The 23594-nt window shown below is 42.9% G+C and overlaps 1 protein-coding gene across 1 annotated transcript in view; it reads right to left on the bottom strand.

Annotated features, from left to right (window-relative positions):
• Positions 1–23594, bottom strand: part of CMC1 (C-X9-C motif containing 1) — a 74834-nt gene that overhangs the window by 29998 nt on the left and 21242 nt on the right. Inside the window, exon 2 of the mRNA XM_040432388.1 lies at positions 16141–16233. Within this exon, the coding sequence (XP_040288322.1) occupies positions 16141–16233 (93 nt within the window). The remainder of the gene's footprint in view (positions 1–16140; positions 16234–23594) is intronic.

Here is a 23594-nt window from a genome sequence, read left to right as displayed (position 1 = left end):
TATACATACATACATACATACATACATACATACATACATACATACACACACACACACACACACAGTGAGGAACAGAAGTATTTGAACACCCTGCGATTTTGCATTGCAGGGTGTTCAAATACTTAGAAATCATGGAGGGGTCTGAAATTCACATTGTAGGTGCATTCCCATAAAAAAAATAAAAAAATTAAGGAAATCACATTGTATGATTTTTAAAGAATTTATTTGTCTTGCACTGCTGAACATAAGTATTTGAACACCTGAGAAAATCAGTGTTAATATTTGGTACAGAAGCCTTTGTTTGCAATTACAGAGGTCAAACGTTTCCAGTAGTTCTTGACCAGGTTTGCACACACTGCAAAAGGGATTTTGGCCCACTTCTCCACACAGATCTTCTCTAGATCTGTCAGGTTTCGGGGCTGTCGCTGAGCAACACAGAGTTTCAGCTCCCTCCAAAGAAGTTCTATTGGATTTAGGTCTGGAGACTGGCTAGGCCACTCCAGAACCTTGATATGCTTCTTACGGAGCCACTCCTTGTTTATCCTGGCTGTGTGCTTCGGGTCGTTGTCATGTTAGAAGACCCAGCCACGACCCATCTTTAATGCTCTGACTGAGGGAAGGAGGTTGTTGCTCAAAATCTCACAGTAAATTGCCCCATTCATCCTCTCCTTAATACAGTGCAGTTGTCGTGTCCCCTTCGCAGAAAAGCACCTCCAAAGCATGATGTTACCACCCCCATGCTTCACAGTAGGGATGGTGTTCTTGGGATGCAACTCCTCCTTCTTTTTCCTCCAAACACGACGAATGTAGTTTAGACCAAAAAGTTCTACTTTGGTCTCATCTGACCACATGACTTTCTCCCATGCATCCTCTGGATCATCCAGATGGTTATTAGCAAACTTCAGATGGGCCTGGACATGTGATGAAATAAGCAGGGGAACCTTCCGTGCAATGCATGATTTGAAACCATGACGGCGTAGTGTTCTACCGACAGTAACCTTTGAAACTGTGGTCCCAGCTCTCTTCATGTCATTGACAGCTCCTCTCTTGTAGTTCTGTGCTGATTCCTCACCTTTCTTATTATCAGTGATACCCCACGAGGTGAGATCTTGTATGAAGCCCAATCCGAGGGAGACTGACATTTGTCTATAGCCTCTTCCCTTTTCTAACAATTGCTCCAACAGTTGATCTATTTTCACCAAGCTGCTTGGCATTTGCCCCGTAGCCCTTTCCAGACTTGTGGAGGTCCACAATTTTGGCTCTGGTGTCTTTTGACAGCTCTTTGGTCTTGCCCATGGTAGTAGTTGACGTCTTACTGACTGTGGGGTGGACAGGGGTCTTTATAGAGCTCAGACAGGTGCTACTACGTTAGATTAATGAGTGGAGTAGAGGTGAACTTTTTAAAGGCACAGTAACAGGTCTTTGAGAGACAGAATTCTTGCTGTTTCTCAGGTGTTCAAATACTTATGTTCAGCAGTGCAAGACAAATACATTTTTAAAAAATCATACATTGTGATTTCCTGAAATTGTTTTAAAATTCTGTCTCTTAGAGTGGGAATGCACCTACAATGTGAATTTCCGACCCCTCCATGATTTCTAAGTGGGAGAACTTGCAGGATGATATATATATTTATTGTGTTAAGGTGGACAGTACGGGAAGGTGTGTATATTCCACTCAGATACCTCAGCTGGGTGAGATGGCTAAAATCTGGAGTGCAGTAGTCTCAGCAGCATGTAGGTTGCTGAGACAATGTTGTTTATGGTATGCTCTGGGCTGGATTTTAGTTGGATTGGCAGATAGGACTGGTAGTGGGATCTGCCAACCGACACCCTTTCAGGACGGGTGTTCCCTTGGTCCAGAGAGGATCGCAGGTGATGTCTGCGATAATCAGGCTGGAATAAAGCACCTCCCAGGGTGTCAGTCTGTGAAAGTGTGTTATCCGGGACCAGAGACCTGCAGAGGTTTGGAGTGGTCTCAGCCGGGTAGGCTGAGGGACCATGAGGCTAAGTGACTGCCTGTAATTTGGGGTACACGCAGAGACGCCTGCGGTACAAGGGTCACAAGGCCAGAGTCTGGAAGACTGCTGGGCCACAATCCCCCAAAGGGACTCGTATTTGTAGAGCCTGGGGGCCGGAGAACTGTTTGGCTGGGAAAGTTGGGCCTGATGCCAGGTATAAATTGTAATCTGTGGTTTAGTAAGGGCTTTAGTTAATGTGTTTAGGTAGAGCTCAGACGGGCAGGCTTTTATTTTGTATTGTTTTTGTTGGTGCATGTGTCGTAATAAAGCACACTTTTGATATGAAAAATACATGGTCTGAGAAGAAGTCTGTAAGTGTGACCCCTCACAATTGGTGGAGGATGTGGGCAGCATCCATGCTGAAAGGATACCACAGAACATAAAAGGCAAAGTGGTTGCTAGGGGAAACTACATCACCGAAAGGAGTAGTTGCTCGTGTAGTTCTGGACACCTTTTGCTGGGTTGCAAAGGAGTTGCTGTGTGGAGCTTAAAGGGCCAGAAGCCTGGTAAGAGAGACTGACTTGTAAAAAAAAACAAAACTTTTTTTTGGGGGGGGAAGTCTCGGCTAAGTGGAGTTGGTATATGCCAAATGGTGGCAGCACATAAAACAGCGAGAAAGCCTGGCCAAGGAGCTGGGTTATGGCCCAAGTGAAATGGTGTGCTTTGATGTAGAGCGGGAGGCTTTGAGGGTGCAATTGCAGTGCTGAGTGGACCCTTTGCAAAAGTCCAAGGTGTCAGTGCTGCAGTTGGAGTTCCAGAGAACAAAGGTGTGTGCTGTTGCCAAGGGCAACCCATGGAAAGAAAAGGAGGTGAGAGCGGTTCGGTTCTCAGGAGTTCCTAAAGGGTGCGGTTGGAGTGGCCGCCCGGTAAAGGTCTAGACTCCCGGCCATGGCGTTTCTAGTAGCAACGGTTGCATCACGGAGTCTGATCGTGTTCGTGGTACCAAGAACCAAGAGAAGGTTGGTGAACTCGGTAGAGATGTCTTAGGAATATCCTCATCACCTGAGACTGCCGAACCCGTGACGTCACTGGGTAAGAACGTTCCTGTTGATTGTGTGGCAGACCCAGTGACAGTGAGCTGGCGGCAGGTGCTACCAGCTGGGCCAGTAGGTGATAAGTCACCGAGTCGAGAAACTGCTACAAAAATATGTGACAAAGTGGAAAAAGCAGTGTCTGAACAGGCAGGTAAGCCTGTTGTGGTTGCTCCCTCACAGGAATCTGCAGGGGAGAAAGACTGGTATGTGATTAACACCCACACTTAAGATTAGGGAGACGCTCCGGACGTATAGCCAAAAGATGCTCATTTCAGATTATGGTGTTAATGAGTTAATGATGTAAATGTTTAAATACGTCTTCAGTTGGAAATGATCCAGAATTTTGCTTTAAAACTCTGCTTCCTTTTTTCAATAATCTAGAGAAACTTGGTGCATAGCATTGCGCATGTGTATCAGTTATTCTCTGAGTGCACACACATTTTCTAATTCTGAATCCACTACTCACCCGGCATTAGGGTCTTTGCCCCAACATACCTGACGAGACGAGAGTTAAGTGGGGAGACGTCAGCATAGTGTCTAAGACCCATACCTAGGCAGTGATAGTTGACCTGACATGTCAGTACAGCTGCAGTCAGGGGGATGATTTCTCTCTCTCCACACGGTCCCTAGATACGATAGAGACGGGACTAGCTGTCTTCACAGAGCAACTGAAGAAGGCTTCAGAGGGGTCAAAGGAGGAGACCCAGAAAGAAATGAGTGAATTGAATGGTCTACTGATGTCCAGGAGAAGAGTAAAGACTCCAGAAAAACACAAAGGACTACAGTAAACCAACAAAGGGCTTAAAGAGTCTATGAGTAAAACTCCCACAGGGTTGCCAAAAGAGAACGTGGGTACTCCTGTGTCTGCCAATGTTCAACAGAAGGATAATAAGGCTCTCTCTCTGGCAGGAGCCCTTGAGGAAGCGTCTAAGGAGCGAAGTAAAGGTGAAGGACTGGAAAAACACCTTAGTGCAGATTTGGAAGATATTATAAGCTCAAAGGATGACATCGTGAAGAACGTCCAAAAGTTAGAAAAATATAAACCAGGACCTGTTAAGAATAAGTCTGGAAACAGTGACGTTGCGGTGCCAGCCAAAGCAGAAAAGATGGAAGAGGTCTCTGCTGACCAAGTTAATGAGGCTGATAGGGCTCATGGTAGAGTGTATCCCAGGCCTGAAAGATGTCCCCTCCAACTACAAGCCCTTCCAAGTAGCTAGCAGCTTTCTGGGGAAGAAATACGAGGAGGTGGACGACCAGTATGCGGTTCCTGTCTACTACGATGGGCTGGCTCTCTTGAATCCTGCCCGAAATGAAAACAATATCCTGGGTGAGCCTATGGGGAAAATACCCGAAGACTATGAGTCTAGTGAAGTCCCCGATGCCTGCTACCTCGGTGAAGATGAGGAATTAAGAGGGCAAGTATATGATGCCGTGCCCAAGAAGAATGAGAAGGCTAACAAAAAGAATGGAAACTCAAAAAGTTACGACGAAAGGAGCGGCTGATGAAGTGGGAAAAGCCACTGAAGACGCAGCAGACTCTGAATCTGCCCTAAACCAGAAGAAACCACTGCTGAAAAGAAGGAAAAAAGTGGCCCAGATGTGTGGAAAAAGGGTGACCCGTGAGAAGCATGCTCTGCTGAAGCAGCTGTGTAAGACAAAGCGAGAGTGAGGTCAAAGAATAGAAAGAGGGTCTGCCTGTCACATGGACACTGGAGTCTCTTAGACAATATCTATTAGGCAGGAAGTCAGTTTTGGTGATAAACCACGCTCTGCTGGCATGGGTGTGGAAAAAGAAAGGGAAAGGTGTGCGGCGGATGCCCTCTCACAAGCATCCGGGTATTACAAGTGTTCACCCCAACTGGTGTGAACAGAGGGGGGCATTTGTGATAAGGTAGACAGTACGGGAAGCTGTGTATCTCCCACTTAGAAACCCCTCAACTGGGTGGGATGGCTAAAATCTGGAGTGCAGTAGTCTCAGCGGCATGTAGGTTGCTGAGACAATGTTGTTTATGGTATGCTCTGGCCTGGATTTTAGTTGGATTGGCGGATAGGACTGGTAGTGGGATCTGCCAATCCATTCCCTTCCAGGACGGGTGTTCCCTTGGTCCAGAGAGGATCGCAGGTGAGGTCTGCGATAATCAGGGTGAGATAAAGCACCTCCCAGGGTGTCAGTCTGAGAGGGTGTGTTATCTGGGACGAGAGACCTGCAGAGGTTTGGAGTGGTCTCAGCCGGGTAGGCTGAGGGACCACGAGGCTAAGTGACAGCTTGCAGATTAGGGGACGCAGTGACGCCTGCGGTACAAGGGTCACAAGGCCAGAGTCGGGAAGACTGCTGGGACACAATCCCCCAAAGGGACTCGTATTTGTACAGCCTGGGGGCTGGAGAACTGTTTGGCTGGGAAAGCCGGGCCTAATGCCAGGTATGAATTGTAACCTGTGGTTTAGTCAGGGCTTTAGTTAATGTGTTTAGGTAGAGGCCAGACGGGCAGGCTTTTATTTTATATTGTTTTTGTTGGTGCTTGTGTCGCAAAAAAGCACAGTTTTGATATGAAAAATACATGGTCTGAGAAGAAGTCTGTAAGCGTGACCCTGGAAAGAGAGATAACCCTTACAATATACAGTCAGGTCCAAAATATTGGGACATCGACACAATTCTACGATTTTTGGCTCTATACACCACCACAATGGATTTGAAATTAAACAAACAAGATGTGCTTTACCTGCAGACTGTCAGCTTTAATTTGAGGGTATTTACATCCAAATCATTTGAACGGTGTAGGAATTACAACAGTTTGCATATGTGCCTCCCACTTGTTAGGGGACTAAAAGTAATGGGACAATTGGCTTCTCAGCTGTTCCATGGCCAGATGCGTGTTATTCCCTCATTATCCCAATTACAATAAGCAGATAAAAGGTCCAGAGTTCATTTCAAGTGTGCTATTTACATTTGGAATCTATTGCTGTCAACACTCAAGATGAGATCCAAAGAGCTGTCACTATCAGTGAAGCAAGCCATCATTAGGCTGAAAAAACAAAACAAACCCATCAGAGAGATATCAAAAACATTAGGCGTGGCCAAAACAACTGTTTGGAACAGTCTTAAAAAGAAGGAATGTACCGGTGAGCTCAGCAACACCAAAAGACCCGGAAGACCATGGAAAACAACTGTGGTGGATGACAGAAGAATTCTTTCCCTGGTGAAGAACACACCCTTCACAACAGTTTGCCAGATCAAGAACACTCTCCAGGAGGTAGATGTATGTGTGTCAAAGTCAACAATCAAGAGAAGACTTCACCAGAATGAATACAGAGGGTTCACCACAAGATGTAAACCATTGGTGAGCCTCAAAAACAGGAAGGCCAGATTAGAGTTTGCCAAACGACATCTAAAAAAGACTTCACAGTTCTGGAACATCATCCTATGGACAGATGAGACCAAGATCAACTTGTACCAGAGTGATGGGAAGAGAAGAGTATGGAGAAGGAAAGGAACTGCTCATGATCCTAAGCATACCACCTCATCAGTGAAGCATGGTGGTGGTGGTGTCATGGCGTGGGCATGTATGGCTGCCAATGGAACTGGTTCTCTTGTATTTATTGATGATGTGACTGCTGACAAAAGAAGCAGGATGAATTCTGAAGTGTTTCTGACAATATTATCTGCTCATATTCAGCCAAATGCTTCAGAACTCATTAGACGGCGATTCACAGTGCAGATGGACAATGGCCCAAAGCATACTGCAAAAGCAGCCAAAGAGTTTTTTAAGGGAAAGAAGTGGAATGTTATGCAATAGCCAAGTCAATGACCTGACCTGAATCCAATTGAGCATGCATTTCACTTGCTGAAGACAAAACTGAAGGGAAAATGCCCCAAGAATAAGCAGGAACTGAAGACAGTTGCAGTAGAGGCCTGGCAGAGCATCACCAGGGATGAAACCCGGCGTCTGGTGAGGTCTATGCGTTCCAGACTTCAGGCTGTAATTGACTGCAAAGGATTTGCAACCAAGTATTAAAAAGTAAAAGTTTGATTTATGATTATTATTATTATGTCGCATTACTTTTGGTCCCTTAACAAGTGGGAGGCACATATGCAAACTGTTGTAATTCCTACACCGTTCACCTGATTTGGATGTAAATACCCTCAAATTAATGCTGACAGTCTGCAGGTAAAGCACATCTTGTTTGTTTCATTTCAAATCCATTGTGGTGGTGTACAGAGCCAAAAATGTTAGAATTGTGTCGATGTCCCAATATTTATGGACCTGACTGTATATGCAAAAAATATACCATTTACTGAATCACCATGTAAAAGATTATTTTTATAATATAACTAAGCTGTAAGAGTGGCTGGAAAAAAAAGAAAGCCTGTCAGCTTGCTGAAATTGATATTCATTAGGGCACTTTTACCTGAATAGGGAACATTTGGGCTTTCTGGTCTTTATGATAGCCCCAGCTGGTTATGGTAGAAGGTTACGGCTTTACCACATTCTGTTCAATTCTGTATCCTAATTAGCCCAACGAATCTATAGCTGTGAGCACCAAGTGTCCATGCTGAAAAGAAACCAATTAATGCTAGCAAATTAGATCAACTCCAAAGATCCAACAGCCAAAATCTTAGTTAAATGCTCCTTGTTAATAGGAAGTGTAGCTGTCAATAACTGCTGTTGGTGGCTTTAATGAGGCCCGTTTCTTTCACTGAAAGTGATTTCATGTCTCTTTGTCCTTGTAAAAGCTGCTCCTTCCCCTTAAAAAAAAAACACTGTACATAGTAATGGCGGTGCTAGCTCTTTCACTTAATTCTTCTGCTAAGCTGGGTTGAGATGACATTGAAAATAAAATGGAATAGAAGTTCACTCCCAAATTATATTTTACATGATTCTCTGAAAGCGTTGGACTGAACCTGTCTGCTACTTGCGGGAATATAGGCACATTTATGCATAGAAAGATATTTTAGGATTTCAGAAACACTAATCTACATACAAATACATTTACATATAGGTGTACAGGTTTATGTATAGGTGCTTAAATGGCAGAAAATGGCATATTCTAAGCAAGTGCATCCTTCAAAATCCCAATTTGATCCATCGCTGCGAGTTGGGATTTCTCTCATGTATATGAGGCAAGTAGCCTAGTTATAGCAGTCGATTTCATTAGTTGTGCAGGTGTAATTTTGTCACAGTCACCCAGGCTTTATATAAATGCTCAGTCTTTGCTTCACCAAAACAGTAGTACAGATAACTGGCTATTAGGGATCGAACGATATAAATCTTTTAGAGCCGATACAGATACCGATAATCTGTGAACTTTCAGGCCGATAGCCGATAATTTATACCGATATTCTGTGAATTTTCATAAAAAAAAAAAAATTATAATTCCTACACAAATCTGTTGAAAATGAATATGTTTATTGTTAATGTGTATTTTTTTTTTTTGTTGTAAATCTTTCTTTTTTTTTTTACTAACTTTTAGCCCCCTTAGGGACTAGAACCCTTGTCCTATTGACCCTGATAGAGCTCTATCAGGGTGAATAGGACCTCACGATGTACCTGCTGCTCTGTGCATAGTGCACACAGAAGCAGGGAGCTAACTATGGCAGCCAGGGCTTCAATAGCGTCCTGGCTGCCATGGTAACTGATCGGAGCCCCAGGCTTACACTGCTGGGGCTCCGATGGGAACTGCCACTGAGGAGGAGGGGAGAGGGGACCCTGTGGCCACTGTCACCAATGATTAATACTGGGGGGCTTAGGTGGGGGGGCGCACTGCGCCACCAATGATTGGTAGCTGCGATCCGCGGCAGTTAACCCCTCAGGTGTGGCACCTGAGGGGTTAACTACCGCAGATCGCAGCTACTTGTCATAGAGATCGGGATTCGGCTATGTGATTCTGCAGCCAGCTCCTCCTGTATATGAATTAATGAGAGAGTTATCTTCATTGGTGGCGCAGTGGCCACAGCCCCTCCCCTCCCCCCTCCTCTCATTGGTAGCAACAGTGGCACAGGAAGAAGGGAGACACTGCTTCCTTCTCCCCTGTGCTGCTGAGGGAACAGGATCGCGCTGACAGGAGCGCGATTTGTGTTCCCGATTCGTTATCGGAATATCGGCAAAATAGATGCCGATACCGATAACTTTCAAAATCCTGAATATCGGCTGATAATATCTGTAAAACCGATAATCGGTCGATCCCTACTGGCCATGGGAGCTTTCCTATTAAAATGTTGTTTTAACAGGGTTTTCTAGAACCCAAATATTGGAGACCCATACTTAGGATAGGTCCTCTTTGTCAGACTGGTGGGGGCTGGGGTGAGCACACATCTGCATTGTATAAACAGTGTCATACATTGTTTAGCGCCTGCGCCTGGTCTTGCAGCTCAACCCCATTCCCTTGACTGGGATGCAGAAAAGCCATGTGATTTAAAGGGGCTGTCCCAGGAAAAATATTCTACATTTTTTAAACCAGCATCTGGATCTGAATACTTTTGCAATTGCATGTAAGTAATAATTTAGTATAGCTGGGTTATTCAATAAAATGGATCTGTGTAGCGCCGCCTGCTGTTTTCCTTAATTCCCTGTCCACCTCCGTAACGTTGCTGAGGAGGACGCACATGCTCAGTCGCTACCAGCCACATCTTCTGGTAGAAGATGTGACAGTTACAGGAAGTGAGCTGCAGAAGAAAGGACCACTGAGAAAACACATACTCCCTGAGCTGACGGATTAAAATAAATCTAGCAGAGCAACTGGAGCAATGAATGGGGAAAGCACTGGATCCATGTGAAATACAGGGAAGGTTCTAGTTTTGTGAGTAAGAGAATGTCATTAACTATATGATGTCTAATTTTCATGAATTACAATAATCATAGATAACTCCTTTAAGTGCAGAATGGGGGGAAGGGGTGATAGGAAAGGTCATCATAATTAAGTCCTGGAAAACTCTTAAAGCACTTAAAAGGGTTATCCCATGATTAATGTCAAAAAATATCAGCCATCATACAGTACATGACGATCTCTTTCTAACAAAGCTAGAACCAGTCCTGTACCTCTCATGGATCCAGAGATCTCCACATTCATTGCTCTGCTAGATTTATATCAGGCTGGCAGCTCATGGGGAGTGTCCTTTCTGCTGTAGCTCAGGGGGCGTGTGTCAGCTCTCCCTATCACAGCTCAGGAGGCAGTTGAAGGATGAAACTGAGCATGTGCGGCCTTTTCAGTGAGACGGACAAAGAAAGAAGTAAAAGAACAAAGAGCACATGGAGTTATACGAATACATTTTATTGAATATCTCAGTGCTGATACTGAATTTTTTAATTACATGCAATTACAAAAGTATTCAGACCAGGTGCTTGGTTTGAAAACTGTAGAATATTTTTCGTGGGACAATCCTTTTAAGATGGTCAACTTCTGACTCCAGAGCTACTGCAGAAGAGCTGATGGGCCGGGTAGGAATGCTGGATAGCCCATTAACCCCCTAAAGGGGTTGTGCCAAGTTTTCAAGTTATCCTCTTATCCACAGGATAGGGGATAACTAACTGATCTGGTGGGGGTCTAATTGCTGGTTCCATTCTCACATCCTGATGGAGCTTTAGGCTGTGGATGCACCCTGCCACTCCATTCATTCACTATGGGAACACCAGAAACAGCTGAGCATCTCAGCTATCTCTGTCAGTCCAATAGAGAATGAATGGAGCAGCAGGGCGCGTGGGTGTTCTGCGGCTCCATCTGGGACTTACGTTCTTGAGATGGAGTGGGAGTCCCAGCATTCGGACCCCTACTGACCAGTTAGTTATAATTAATAATAAAATAAAAAAAAGTAAAAAAAATGTATCTGTACATTATACGCATTGAGTGGCTGAATGGTGAAGGCTCACTCACTGAGCTTGCGCTATACGTGTCAACTGTATAATACAGCAGACACCTGCCGGCAGGAACCAAGATCAGATCACTCAGATCCCTGTCATTTAACCCCTCAGATGCTGCTGTCAATAGCGACTGCATCATCTGTGGTGCTCCCTCTGTCTTTCAATTAAAGCCCCCACGGCAAAATCACGGGGCTCCGATCAGCTGCTATGGTAATCTGGCGCCTTGTGAAGGCTCTCAGACATGTCATAGAGAAATGCCTGCAAAGCCATGCCTAAGACATGGTCAGATAGGCAGCCTGTAAAAACCTCATAGACTGCAATAGTATTCTATTGCAGTCTATAGTACAAGCAATCAGAAAATCTCATGTAGAAGTTCCCTAAAGGAACTAAAAAGTACAGTAAAATAATACTATTTAAAAAAAAAAAAAAAAATGTTAAAAATTCAAATCATCCCCTTTCCTAATTTAGTATAATAAAGATAAACTATTAAAAAAATAAACGTCACTGGTATCACTGCATCCGAAAACGTCTGAACTATTGAAATACAACAATATTTATTGTGCACAGTGAATGCTGTTTTTTTGTCACATTAACTCCCCTATAAAGTTGTATAAAAAGGTAATCAAAAAGTCATATGTACCCCAAAATCATACCAATGAAAACATAATTCATCCTGCAAAAATTAGCCTCACACAGCTCTGCAGATGGGAAAATAAAAAAGTTATGGCGATAAAAAAAATATATATTTCTGCCCCTTCAAACATGGTGCAGAGAATCGTAAAGGTTAAAATGGTGCAATTGGAACTAGCTCCAGTCCTGACAGTTGAAGCACTTCGCCATCACAATGCTGTACATAGCAGAGCAGAAAGGGCGGATCCAGCCCATTTTTAAAATGGGGTATTTCTAATAGGGCAATGAGAGGCAGGGAATGGATCGTCCTTCAGAAATTGAAGCATACATGGGCGGGTTGTATTTCTATGGTGGTGCTGGGTCTATGAGGGGAGGGTTGTATGTCTATGGCAAAGATGTTGTGTGCCTTGCACTTACAGTAAGCTATTACTACTAGTGCAAGCCACACAGACCTCCCCATATTCCTCCCTCCACAATGCAGCGCAGTCACTCACACAGATGCCGACTGCTGCACTTGAGTCTGCTGGTTGAAACTGTCCATGCTCTCCAGTCTTTCCTGTAGGTCACCAGGATTTCGGCCCTCAGCCACAGGGTGCACGGAATATGGATGGGCTGAGGGCTCTCACATTGCTCTCATTACAAAGGCACTGGACTGTAGCACTTCACGCCGGCAGAGCACAGAGCAGAGGTCAGGTGTCAGCTGTCCAATAAGCAGCGCCGGCAGCACAACATCTCCCTGATTATTGGCCAGCTGTACTTGACTTGTTCTGACAGACAGGGGCCAATGCCATTGCAGGGGCCAATGCAGCAGAGCCCAGCAGAGGCAAGGAGGAGGGGAGGAATCAGGCATGTAGCGGGTATTCCGGTCGGAAAGGGGGCAGGGCCATGCAGCCTGGCTGGGCCCCCATGTAGCGGGTATTCCGGTCGGAAAGGGGGCAGGGCCATGCAGCCTGGCTGGGCCCCCTAAACTCACGGGCCCCATAGCGAGTGCGTGGTCTGCCTATATTGACAGTACGCCACTGCTTTTACCTAAACAACATAAGACTCAACTCTCTTGGCCAAAGGTCTACCAAATGTATTCAAGTTAGATAAGGTCCAGCTTTAACTAAAACAGCCTTGGACAGATGGGAGCGGCGCAGGACCAAGATGGAGGCAGTTGCCATCCATAAAAATCTGAAGTTTGTTACACTTTGGAGCGGGTAGCTTTCCTCCTCCATATATTTACTGTAACACACATGCCCATATCAATTATTTTACAATTGAAAGTAAACAGATCTTTCCAGACAATCCCTTTAACACAACTAAAGAGAAATTCTTAAAAAACAAAGAATACAGAAGAAAACTACTCTTCCACTCAATAAAACTTTACAACCTTACTGTAGGTACAGTATAGCCAACTCATACTTGTACCTTTGAAGTATAAAATCATAGAAGCATGCCTTGGGTCTCATAAAACGTGCTCCGCAAACTGATTTAATCAGACACAACCTAACCTATGTGCTTAGGTCCCTAAGACGGCTAAGTATCTCACACTTCTCTTGTGGTTACACCACGTCTCATAATAGGCCATAACTAGTCCACAAGTTGTTTCTATCAAGTGTCATTTTAATTTGCCCTTGGGCCAATGGGATGCGCAGAGTGGTGCTGGAAAAGGGCTCTGATCGTTGCATGTGACCCTTCGCATGTCACTTGGAGATGTCCTATTCTTAAGCCAATGCAACCCTTGAGGGACACAATGGCCCCGGTTGGTGAAGTATTGTTGAACAAGTGCATGTTACTGAAACCATGGTTGACACTGGCCAGGCTTTGCAGAAGGGAGGCCTGAAGTTATGTTGTGGCCAATCATTTTTACTAAATATCACATTGTGCCCAGAGGAGGAGAGGTGTAAGAAAACCTAGGTGGTGTGAACATTATTTATTTATTTTACTAATAATTTACTTTTAACAGTTATTGTACCCATTTTACATATCTTGTGATGAAAAACAAACATTCAATAACATAATATTGATAGTAGTATAAATGTCCTTAGAAACCTAAAGAATGTAAGTGGACTTAATGTGACCATAGACAGTAGATAAATGTCAACCGAAAACATTGATTTTGGCAGAACTTGCCGACCAGGGTGACCAGACTCTCCAACAACGGCAGATATAGGGGGATGAGGGGTTGGGTATGTTGGTTTTCACCATCCTTGATGCTTGTTCATCTTTGTTCTCATAGGACATAAGCTGCTACCAAAAGGTTCTGGCAGTGGCTTCCTCCTCTCTCCCTATTGAGAACACATGCGCACACTGCCTAGCTGAGATGACAAGTGCAGGGGCGGGGGGAGATCAGAAGGAATAGCTGCCGTCTGACAGCTTTTTAAAGTTTGCGGCCAACCTTACTACATATGGCCAGTCTACTGTGTTGGATCAAATTAATTGCACCACCAATACTAATACTTTTATTACGCTTTTTTCTTTAAAAAATAAAAATACAATTTTTTTAAAAAAAGGAGATCTGCAGGAGAACCCAGGTTGTATGCATAAAAATTGGGGGGAAAAAAAATCAGTTTTCAAATTTCACATCACATTTGTTCAGACAAGACACTAGCCAGACCTACTTCTGTCACCTATAGTAATATACAATCATAATAATATATATATATATATATATATATATATATATATATATATATATATATATAGAAAGGCTCCATTGAGAGAGCTGAAACATTGCTGCTAGATGTGCTAATAAACCATCCACTTATTTTCATCACAATTTTGGAGTGCTGCCGTCTTTTTTCACATATTATATATATATATATATATATATATATATATATATACACACACACACACACATACACACACACACACACACACACACAGTCCTGATCAAAAGTTTAAGACCACTTGAAAAATGGCAAAAAATCTTATTCAGCATGGCTGGATCTTAACAAAGTTCCAAGTAGAGCTTCAACATGCAACAAGAAGAAATGGGAGTGAGACAAAACATTTTTTGAGCATTCAATTTAATGAAAACAAAGAATAAACTGAAACAGGCTGTTTTTCAGCTGATTAAAATTTTAGGACCACATGCCTTTAAAAGGCGAAATCTGTGCAAAGATGTGGATTCGTTGTCATTTTCTGTCAGGTAGTCACACGTAACCAAAGGCAAAAAAAAAAACTCTCCCTTTTTGAACGTGGTCGGGTTGTTGAACTGCATAAGCAGGGTCTCTCACAGCGCGCCATCGCTGCTGAGGTGGGACGCAGTAAGACAGTCATTTGGAATTTCTTAAATTCTTAAATGATCCTGAGGGTTATGGAACAAAAAAAGTCAAGTGGAAGACCCCAAAAAATTTCATCAGCACTGAGCCGGAGGATCCAATTGGCTGTCCGTCAAGACACTGGACGATCCTCGACCCAAATTAAGGCCCTTACTGGTGCTGACTGCAGCCCCATAACCATCAGACGGCATCTGAGACTGAAAAGCTTCAAAAACAAAAAACGTCTTCAAAGACCTCGTCTCCTTGGACGCCACAGAACTGCTCGTTTGGACTTTGCAAGAGAGCACCAAACATGGGAGAAAAAATGTAACCTTGATGGTCCTGATGGTTTGCAACGTTACTGGCATGACAAGTAGATCCCACCTGAGATGTTTTCTACGCGCCACAGTGGAGGGGAATAATGGTCTAGGGTGCTTTTTCCTTCAGTGGAACAATGGAGCTTCAGGAAGTGCAGGGGCGTCAAACGGCCGCTGGCTATGTCCAGATGTTGCAGAGAGCATTCCTCATGACTGAGGGCCCTCGTCTGTGTGGTAACGACTGGGTTTTTCAACAGGACAAGGCTACAGTACACAATGCCCGCAGGACAAGGGACTTCTTCCAGGAGAATAACATCACTCTTTTGGCCCAACCTGCGTGTTCCTCTGATCTAAATCCAATTGAGAACCTTTGGGGATGGATGGCAAGGGAAGTTTACAAAAATGGACAACAGTTCCAGACAGTAGATGGCCTTCGTGCGGCCGTCTTCACCACTCAACTCATGAAAACGCTTACATCAAGCATGCCAAAACAAATTTTTGAAGTGATAAACAATAACAGCGGAGCTACTCATTACTGAGTTCATGTTTGGAAGTTGGATTTCTGTTTTGGGGGGGGGGGGAAGGGGTTTAGTTTTTTTTTGGAGGTGTGGTCCTAAACACTTGATCAGTTGAAAAAACAGCCTGTTTCAGTTTATTCGTTGCTTTCATTAAATTGAATGCTCAAAAAATGTTTTGTCTCACTCCCATTTTTTCTTGTTGCATGTTGAAGCTCTACTTGGAACCTTGTTAAGATCCAGCCATGCTGAATATGAATTTTTGCCATTTTTCAAGTGGTCTTAAACTTTTGATCAGGACTGTATATATCATGCAAAAGTCCATTTATTTCAGTAATGCAAATTAAAAGGAATTACATTAATGCAGCTTAAAATTAGAATTTTGTGAAAAGGTTCAATATTCTAGGCTCAAAGTGTCACACTCTAGTCAAATTAATCCATACATCCTGAGCAAAGGGTACCTCCAAATTGTGACTTTGGGGTTTCATAAGCTGTAAGCCATGCATAAAATGCGTCCTCTCTTACCTTCTACTTGTTCGGCACACCGTAGCTTGGCCTTCTCTCTCATCAACTTAGGAATGAGAACATCTTTCTCGACATGCCGCAGACCATGTTCCTCTGCAAGAAAGTGAGACCTAATTTTAAAAAACTAAAAAAACGAACCATTACTTAAACATGGAACATATGATACCAGAAGGACATCAAGTCGGTGAATAGAACTCATCGAAAGAAAAGTTTTTAAACTTCACTGCACAAATATATGTCAGTGAAAAGTAACAAAAGAAAAGCAGAAATAAAAGAAGACAAAGCTTAAGACTTTTCATTACTCTGATGTTGAGGAGGAATCAATTTTCACCTCCTTCACTGCCTGAATTTGTTAGACTTTATTTTTGCTTTAAGACTCATAATGCGCTCGCACAGAATAATGATACAAGTGCACATATAATAAATACACAGTGACTAAACTAGCCGTTGGCTGCTACAAATAAACTAATCCAAGGTCCAAATCAGCCTTAAGACTGACTTAAATCTAAATAAAAAAATAAAATATATATATTTTATATGTCCCACTGGGGTAAATAAAGACTTTTGTACTTTTTTTACTTTCTGGAGTGCTGCCCATTTTGTCTATTTTTGTATTTCTGGATTGGCTTTGATCCGCATTGGGCCAGTTGCACCCACCAGCTTGCATCAAGGACGGTGCTGCCATTATTTTTTCATATATATACATACAGTTGCAAGAAAAAGTATGTGAACCCTTTGGAATGATATGGATTTCTGCACAAATTGGTCATAAAATGTGATCTGATCTTCATCTAAGTCAAAACAATAGACAATCACAGTCTGCTTAAACTAATAACACAAAGAATTAAATGTTACCATGTTTTCATTGAACATACCATGTAAACATTTACAGTGCAGGTGAAAAAAGTATGTGAACCCTTGGATTTAATAACTGGTTGAACCTCCTTTGGCAGCAATAACTTCAACCAAATGTTTCCTGTAGTTGCTGATCAGACATGCACAACGGTCAGGAGTAATTCTTGACCATTCCTCTTTACAGAACAGCAATATTCTTGAGATGTCTGGTGTGAATCACTTTCTTGAGGTCATGCCACAACATCTCAATCGGGTTGAGGTCAGGACTCTGACTGGGCCACTCCAGAAGGCGTATTTTCTTCTGTTTAACCCATTCTGTTGTTGATTTACTTCTATGCTTTGGGTCGTTGTCCTGTTGCAACAGTCATCTTCTGTTGAACCTCAGCTGGTGGACAGATGGCCTTAAGTTCCACTGCAAAATGTTTTGATAAACTTGGGAATTCATTTTTCCTTCGATGATAGCAATCCGTCCAGGCACAGACGCAGCAAAGCAGCCCCAAACCATGATGCCCCCACCACCATACTTCACAGTTGGGATGAGGTTTTGATGTTGGTGTGCTGTGCCTCTTTTTCTCCACACATAGTGTTGCGTGCTTCTTCCAAACAACTCAACTTTGGTTTCATCTGTCCACAGAATATTTTGCCAGTACTGCTGTGGAACATCCAGGTGCTCTTGTGCAAATTGTAAACGTGTAGCAATGGTTTTTTTGGACAGCAGTGGCTTCCTCTGTGGTATCCTCCCATGAAATCCATTCTTGTTTAGTGTTTTACGTATCGTAGATTCGCTAACAGAAATGTTAGCATATGCCAGAGACTTTTGTAAGTCTTTAGCTGACACTCTAGGATTCTTCTTCACCTCATTGAGCAGTCTGCGCTGTGCTCTTGCAGTCATCTTTACAGGACGGCCACTCCTACAGAGAGTAGCAGCAGTGCTGAACTTTCTCCATTTATAGACAATTTGTCTTACCGTGGACTGATGAACAGCAAGGCTTTTGGAGATACTTTTATAACCCTTTCCAGCTTTATGCAAGTTAACAATTCTTAATTGTAGGTCTTCTGAGAGCTCTTTTGTGCGAGGCATCATTCACATCAGGCAATGTTTCTTGTGAAAAGCAAACCCAGAACTGGTGTGTGTTTTTTATAGGGCAGGCCAGCTGTAAACAATACCTCCAATCTCTTCTCATTGATTGGACTCCTGTTGGCTGGCACCTCACTCCAATTAGCTCTTGGAGATGTCATTAGTCTAGGGGTTCACATACTTTTTCCACCTGCACTGTGAATGTTTACATGGTGTGTTCAATAAAAACATGGTAACATTTATTTCTGTGTGTGTTATTAGTTTAAGCAGACTGTGATTGTCTATTGTTGTGACTTAGATGAAGATCAGATCACATTTTATGACCAATTTGTGCAGAAATCTCTATCATTCCAAAGGGTTCACATATTTTTCTTGCAACTGTATATATATATATATATATATATATATATATATATATATATATATATTTTACAGACCTTGAGATATTACTTTGAGTAGCACATCTTACTGCATCCAAGCCAAATACTCAACCCATTAACCCCCTCCCCCCCCCGGTGCCTTGTGCTTCGTTGCACTGCCTAGTCTTTGTTTAATTTCCTGCAGTGGTCTTGTGGCGACAAGCAAGTGATTGGTCAGTGGCAATGTAAATTAATGACATTGCTACAGCAAAGTAAACAGAGACCGGTGGGGACTACTGAAGTATCAGCGTTGGAGCCATGGGGGATTTTATGGGTGCTACTGTTAGAGTAATATTTTGAAACTCCCAGAACCCCCCCTCTCCAGTATTCATAGCAGGTCCCCATCCCATTTCCATCCCTGGTCCCAACAGAGTTTCTCCTCACTAGTTACAGCAGGATCTCCCCTGACCAATTTTCTACCAGTCTCTTCTCTAACTTTTACCCTTCCTCAAGCATATACAGCATGGCCCATCTTTCCCAGAAGATTAAAGCCCTTATTCCAACATGCAGTCATAGCATTTTACTGATCCAAAGTTATAATCTCTATTATGGCCCAGGGATATATTCGCAGTTCTGCTGTTTGCTACTGGAAATCGAAGCTCTTGTTGTTAGACACACCTTTAACGTCTTGACTGAAGTTGGACAGCTAGGATTTCAAACTTTTGCACTGCTCCAGCAAGGACTGGTGAAGCCAGCAGAATTGTGAATGCAGCTCTGGACTATAAAACAGGCTGTAATCATGGATCAGCAAAATATATGTAGATCATGTTTATTCTTCCAAGATATCAGCAGCACAACAGTATTTCCATATCTTTTTTTAGTCCCCAAGGTGCACGCGGCGTCAGGACTCCTGAATCCCACTGGATAAAATGTTGATAGACCGCAGCACTTTTTTTATATACTGCAGTGATAATTTATTATTATAACATAGCACAGCGCGGTTCGAGTCTTTCTCAAGTGGAGAGTCGAAATGTTGCTGTTTGGTGCTATGTTATATTCATATCATCACTGCATTATATGAACAGTGCTGCAGTCTATCAACATTTGATCACTATTTGCAAACTAAACTGGTAGTCAACGGTGAACGTTCACAAGAAGACCTCCACCTGCAAAACCACTTACAACACTGCTGTACAACGGTCCACACCTTCTGCATGTAGCAGTGCTGTCAATGACTTCCTATATCATCGACCACATTGTCTATACATCTAATAGACCCTATAGCTGTGGTCAACCAACAGCTGGACCTGCCCGTGATACAGACAAGAAGTAGCAAGGTGGTGAAAGCTAGTACAACAGAGAGGGAGAAAGCGGATCAGATATAAAAACCGCAATCAGGGTATGTGGCAAACATTCAGCAGCAGATCTACTAAGGTAATTATGCCACATTTCTAATTGTTATGTAGCTCATGGTCTACTGGCATGTTAGCCAACACCAAAATGGCAACCTTCAAGTCGGCCTAAGGGTAGATGTCCACCGCTCATCCACTTTGCTACCGTATTTCTGTCCCATATGGACGTACCCTAAGTGTGACAAATTTTATAAAGGTTTTAAAAAAAGAATCTGGCATTTTGTCACAGGCATGAGATATTCAGGCGCCATGTTAATGGACATGGCACACTCTATACTGCTCATTTTAGGTAGGCAATTATTAGTAAATCGTTTCATTGTCAAAGTGGACTCAGGCTGATCTCCTGTTTTGATGTGAATTGAGCCCACTTCCCACGGAGGTCTGCGACGTCATTGGAGATCTGAATAACGCAGTGGTGACTTTTTTGAATTAGTTTTTATATTGGTATGATCTGCATGGAGTTTGTATGTTCTCCCCGTGTTTGCGTGGGCTTCCTCCGGGTTCTACGGTTTCCTCCGACACTCCAAAGACATACTGACAGAGAACTTAGATTGTGAGCCCCATTGGGGATAGCTTGATGCTAATGTCTAAAGCGCTGCGGAATATGTCAGCGCTATATAAGTGAGTAAAATAAAATTAAAATAAATTCAGACAGTTGTTCCGATATACATCCACAAAAACCAAACGTAGATCATTCTGTGTGGACATCTGTATGGTGCCTATATGTGTTTTGCTTGAGTCTCAGATGGATGGTCCGTGCCAAAAAAATGGACGTGGGAATTGAACCATTGACTTTAATGGGCCCTTGTTCTATCTGTGGCCCGAGGCCTTAATTTATTATGTGCGGATTAAGAGACTTCTTATTAGATGAAAATATAATGATGTCTACCATCGTCTTCACAAAGGAACTCTACCGTAATCCAAGTAAGTCATTTTAACTGGATCTTACCGGACCACTAGGTCCATGGAAACTCTCATAGCTCTCAACACATCTCAAAAATGTCCTTAAAATGTTGTGAAAGGAGTAAAGTTACAGTTAAAAGATACAGCAGATAATGATGACTTAATTAACACATAAGTTCCACAGGCAAATCTAGGTCTATAGTGGCTTAGTTACAAGGTGACCCAGATCCATTCATTTGCATAGTGTGGAGTCAGTTCAACCCTTCTAGTAGAAGTATGAATGCACCCCTTACATAACGGTTTTATTGCTTACACACTTGAAAAGTTGTGCTCGTGAAAGGTAAGGTTTATCCAGGAAAATGTGTTGATTGGAAAAAGATTAAAATGCTGATTATAAGTAACCTTAAAAAGCTAATGAGGTCTGAAGATTTTTTCCTTGTTTCTGAGCACAGGAAAAACAAAATTAGACTTCCGGTAATTAGATTTCCAGGAATCCCTCATGACAGTACCCCGGAGGATGCTCACCTTTGAACTTCATGGGACAGGAAATAGAGAGGTTGTCCCACCACGAATCTCCAGTGTTTGAGATTACTACTACAGGATGGATGCAACTCTAATAAAAACTCTTCATTTACGTAGTAGTTAATAAGGGAGGCAATGTAAGGGTGCTGTCTTGAGGGGCTCCTAGAAATGAAATTACAGTACTGGTAAGTCTGTTTTCCTTTTTCCAGTACATCCCTCATGACAACACCACAGGAGAAATACCAGATTACAACTTCTACCAGATCCTGAGAAACACTAGGGTCCAATTCTGAAAGAAAGGTCGGCTCCGAATGTAAAATGTACATAATCTAACTATACCTGATTTTTATTTAGGAATTCAACCAGCTAATCTCAGATCCTGACATGTAGGAGAACCAAGTTCTCAAAGGAGATCACTCGAATATCCAAATAGGAACCCCTGGATTTACAGATCACATTTTAAGCTCCTGATCACAAGACTATAATTGATTCCATATAGGAAGGAGTGGAGCCCGCACCAACCTATCTAAGAATAACTGAAAGCGTGATTCTATATCTGTTTATCGGACCAGATGAACAAAGATTTAGCACATGTGCTACCACATTTACAATTATGTCATGAGGCTGTGCACCTCACCATGAGACTGCATACTGGTAACAGTATTACAAGAGAGCCTAAAGGAGTAGCTAATATAAATTATGTACATCAAAGGATCAGGTGCAATCAGGGAACCCCTGACCAGGGGAGGCACTGGCGTATCCACTTAAGGTAGGATGGGAGAGGAAGAACTCACCTGATCAGATCCACACAGACAGAACTCACCTCTTGACTTTGAAGCCTCAGAAAGCCAGGTGGGTTCTGGGGAACACTAGGGGACTACAGCCCCTAAAAGAGTAAGCAAACCTACAGTATTTCTAACAAACGCAGACAAATGTTAAACCTACTATACTACAATAATAGAGCAACACTGAACATAAAGAAATATATAATTGGAGTATTAGCATGATATTACCAGCCTAACCGCAGAACACAGAATATCTGCTCAACAATTATATTTAAGAACATCTAATAAACAAAAGATGCCAGGCATAGACCATGATTCTGCCAGCTCGGCCCCCGGGGGCCATGAGTCTTAGAAGTCCTTGAGGGTCTTGTAGAAAATATACTTCTTTAGAATAGGGGACTTCTCTGCGTCCTTCCTCAACAGGGACAGGAAGAACACTGGGGGGTGGCGGTGGGAGATATCTTTGCAACCTTTGTTTCCTTTCTGACAATGGTCAAAAGTGAACATGCTCCTGTGGTGCTGTCATGAGGGATGTACTGGAAGTAGGGTGGTTTCGATAACAAAATTTTGATTCGGTTTCGATACCATAAAAAAGTATTGCGATACCATATGAAAAAAAATAAAACACCCAAAAAGCCGCGTGCATTCCGCATTTTTGGAACGTCCGGCCCATAATTGATCAGTCCTATCCTATTTTTTGCGGGGGGGCAAGGTGACTAAAAAAAATTGCAATCTGTGCGGTTTTCATTTGTTTATTTTTTTCTGTTATGAAGTACACCGCATAGGAGGTTTTTTTTTATATTTTAAGTCTGGACTTTTTAGACATGGTGATATGTAATATGTTTATTTATTGTTTATATATTTTATATATAAAATTGGGAAAGGGGGCGATTTATACTTAATACATTTTATTTTTTTATTTAATAACTATTGCCCTTAGGGGCTAGAACCTGGGATCTTTTAATCCCTTGTCCTATTTACCCTAATATAGCTCGATTAGGGTGAATAGGACTTCACACTCTCCCTGTTGCCCTGTGCATAGTACACACAGCAGCAGGGAGATTACCATGGTAGCCAGGGCTTCAGTAGCTGCCATGCCATGGTAACCGATCGGAGCCCCAGGATTACACTGCTGGGGCTCCGATCAGAACTGCCACTGTACCAACAATGAGGAGGGGAGGGGAACCTGTGGCCACTGCCACCAATTATTTTAATACTGTGGGGTTGGGGGGGGGGGGGGGGAGGGCACACTGCGCCACCAATGATGATTGGTTCGATACCCGAAACAACCCTAACTGGAAGTTTAATATACTTTAAGACACAAGGTAGTGGAGACAGAGTTAGTCTTAGGCTCCATTCACACATCCATAATAATGGGTCCGCATCCGTTCCGCAAATTGAGGAACGGGTGCGGACCCATTCATTCTCTATGAGGACGGAATGGATGCGGAGAGCACACTATGTCAATAGTCATCTCATCCCACAAAAAATGAGATCTTGTGCCTCTCCTGGTCTGGCGGATAGGTGGGAAGTAGAACTC

Source organism: Bufo bufo, chromosome 5 (genome assembly GCF_905171765.1).
Source record: "Bufo bufo chromosome 5, aBufBuf1.1, whole genome shotgun sequence".
Classification (NCBI taxonomy): domain Eukaryota; kingdom Metazoa; phylum Chordata; class Amphibia; order Anura; family Bufonidae; genus Bufo; species Bufo bufo.
This window is presented reverse-complemented; position numbering and strand designations above follow the sequence as displayed.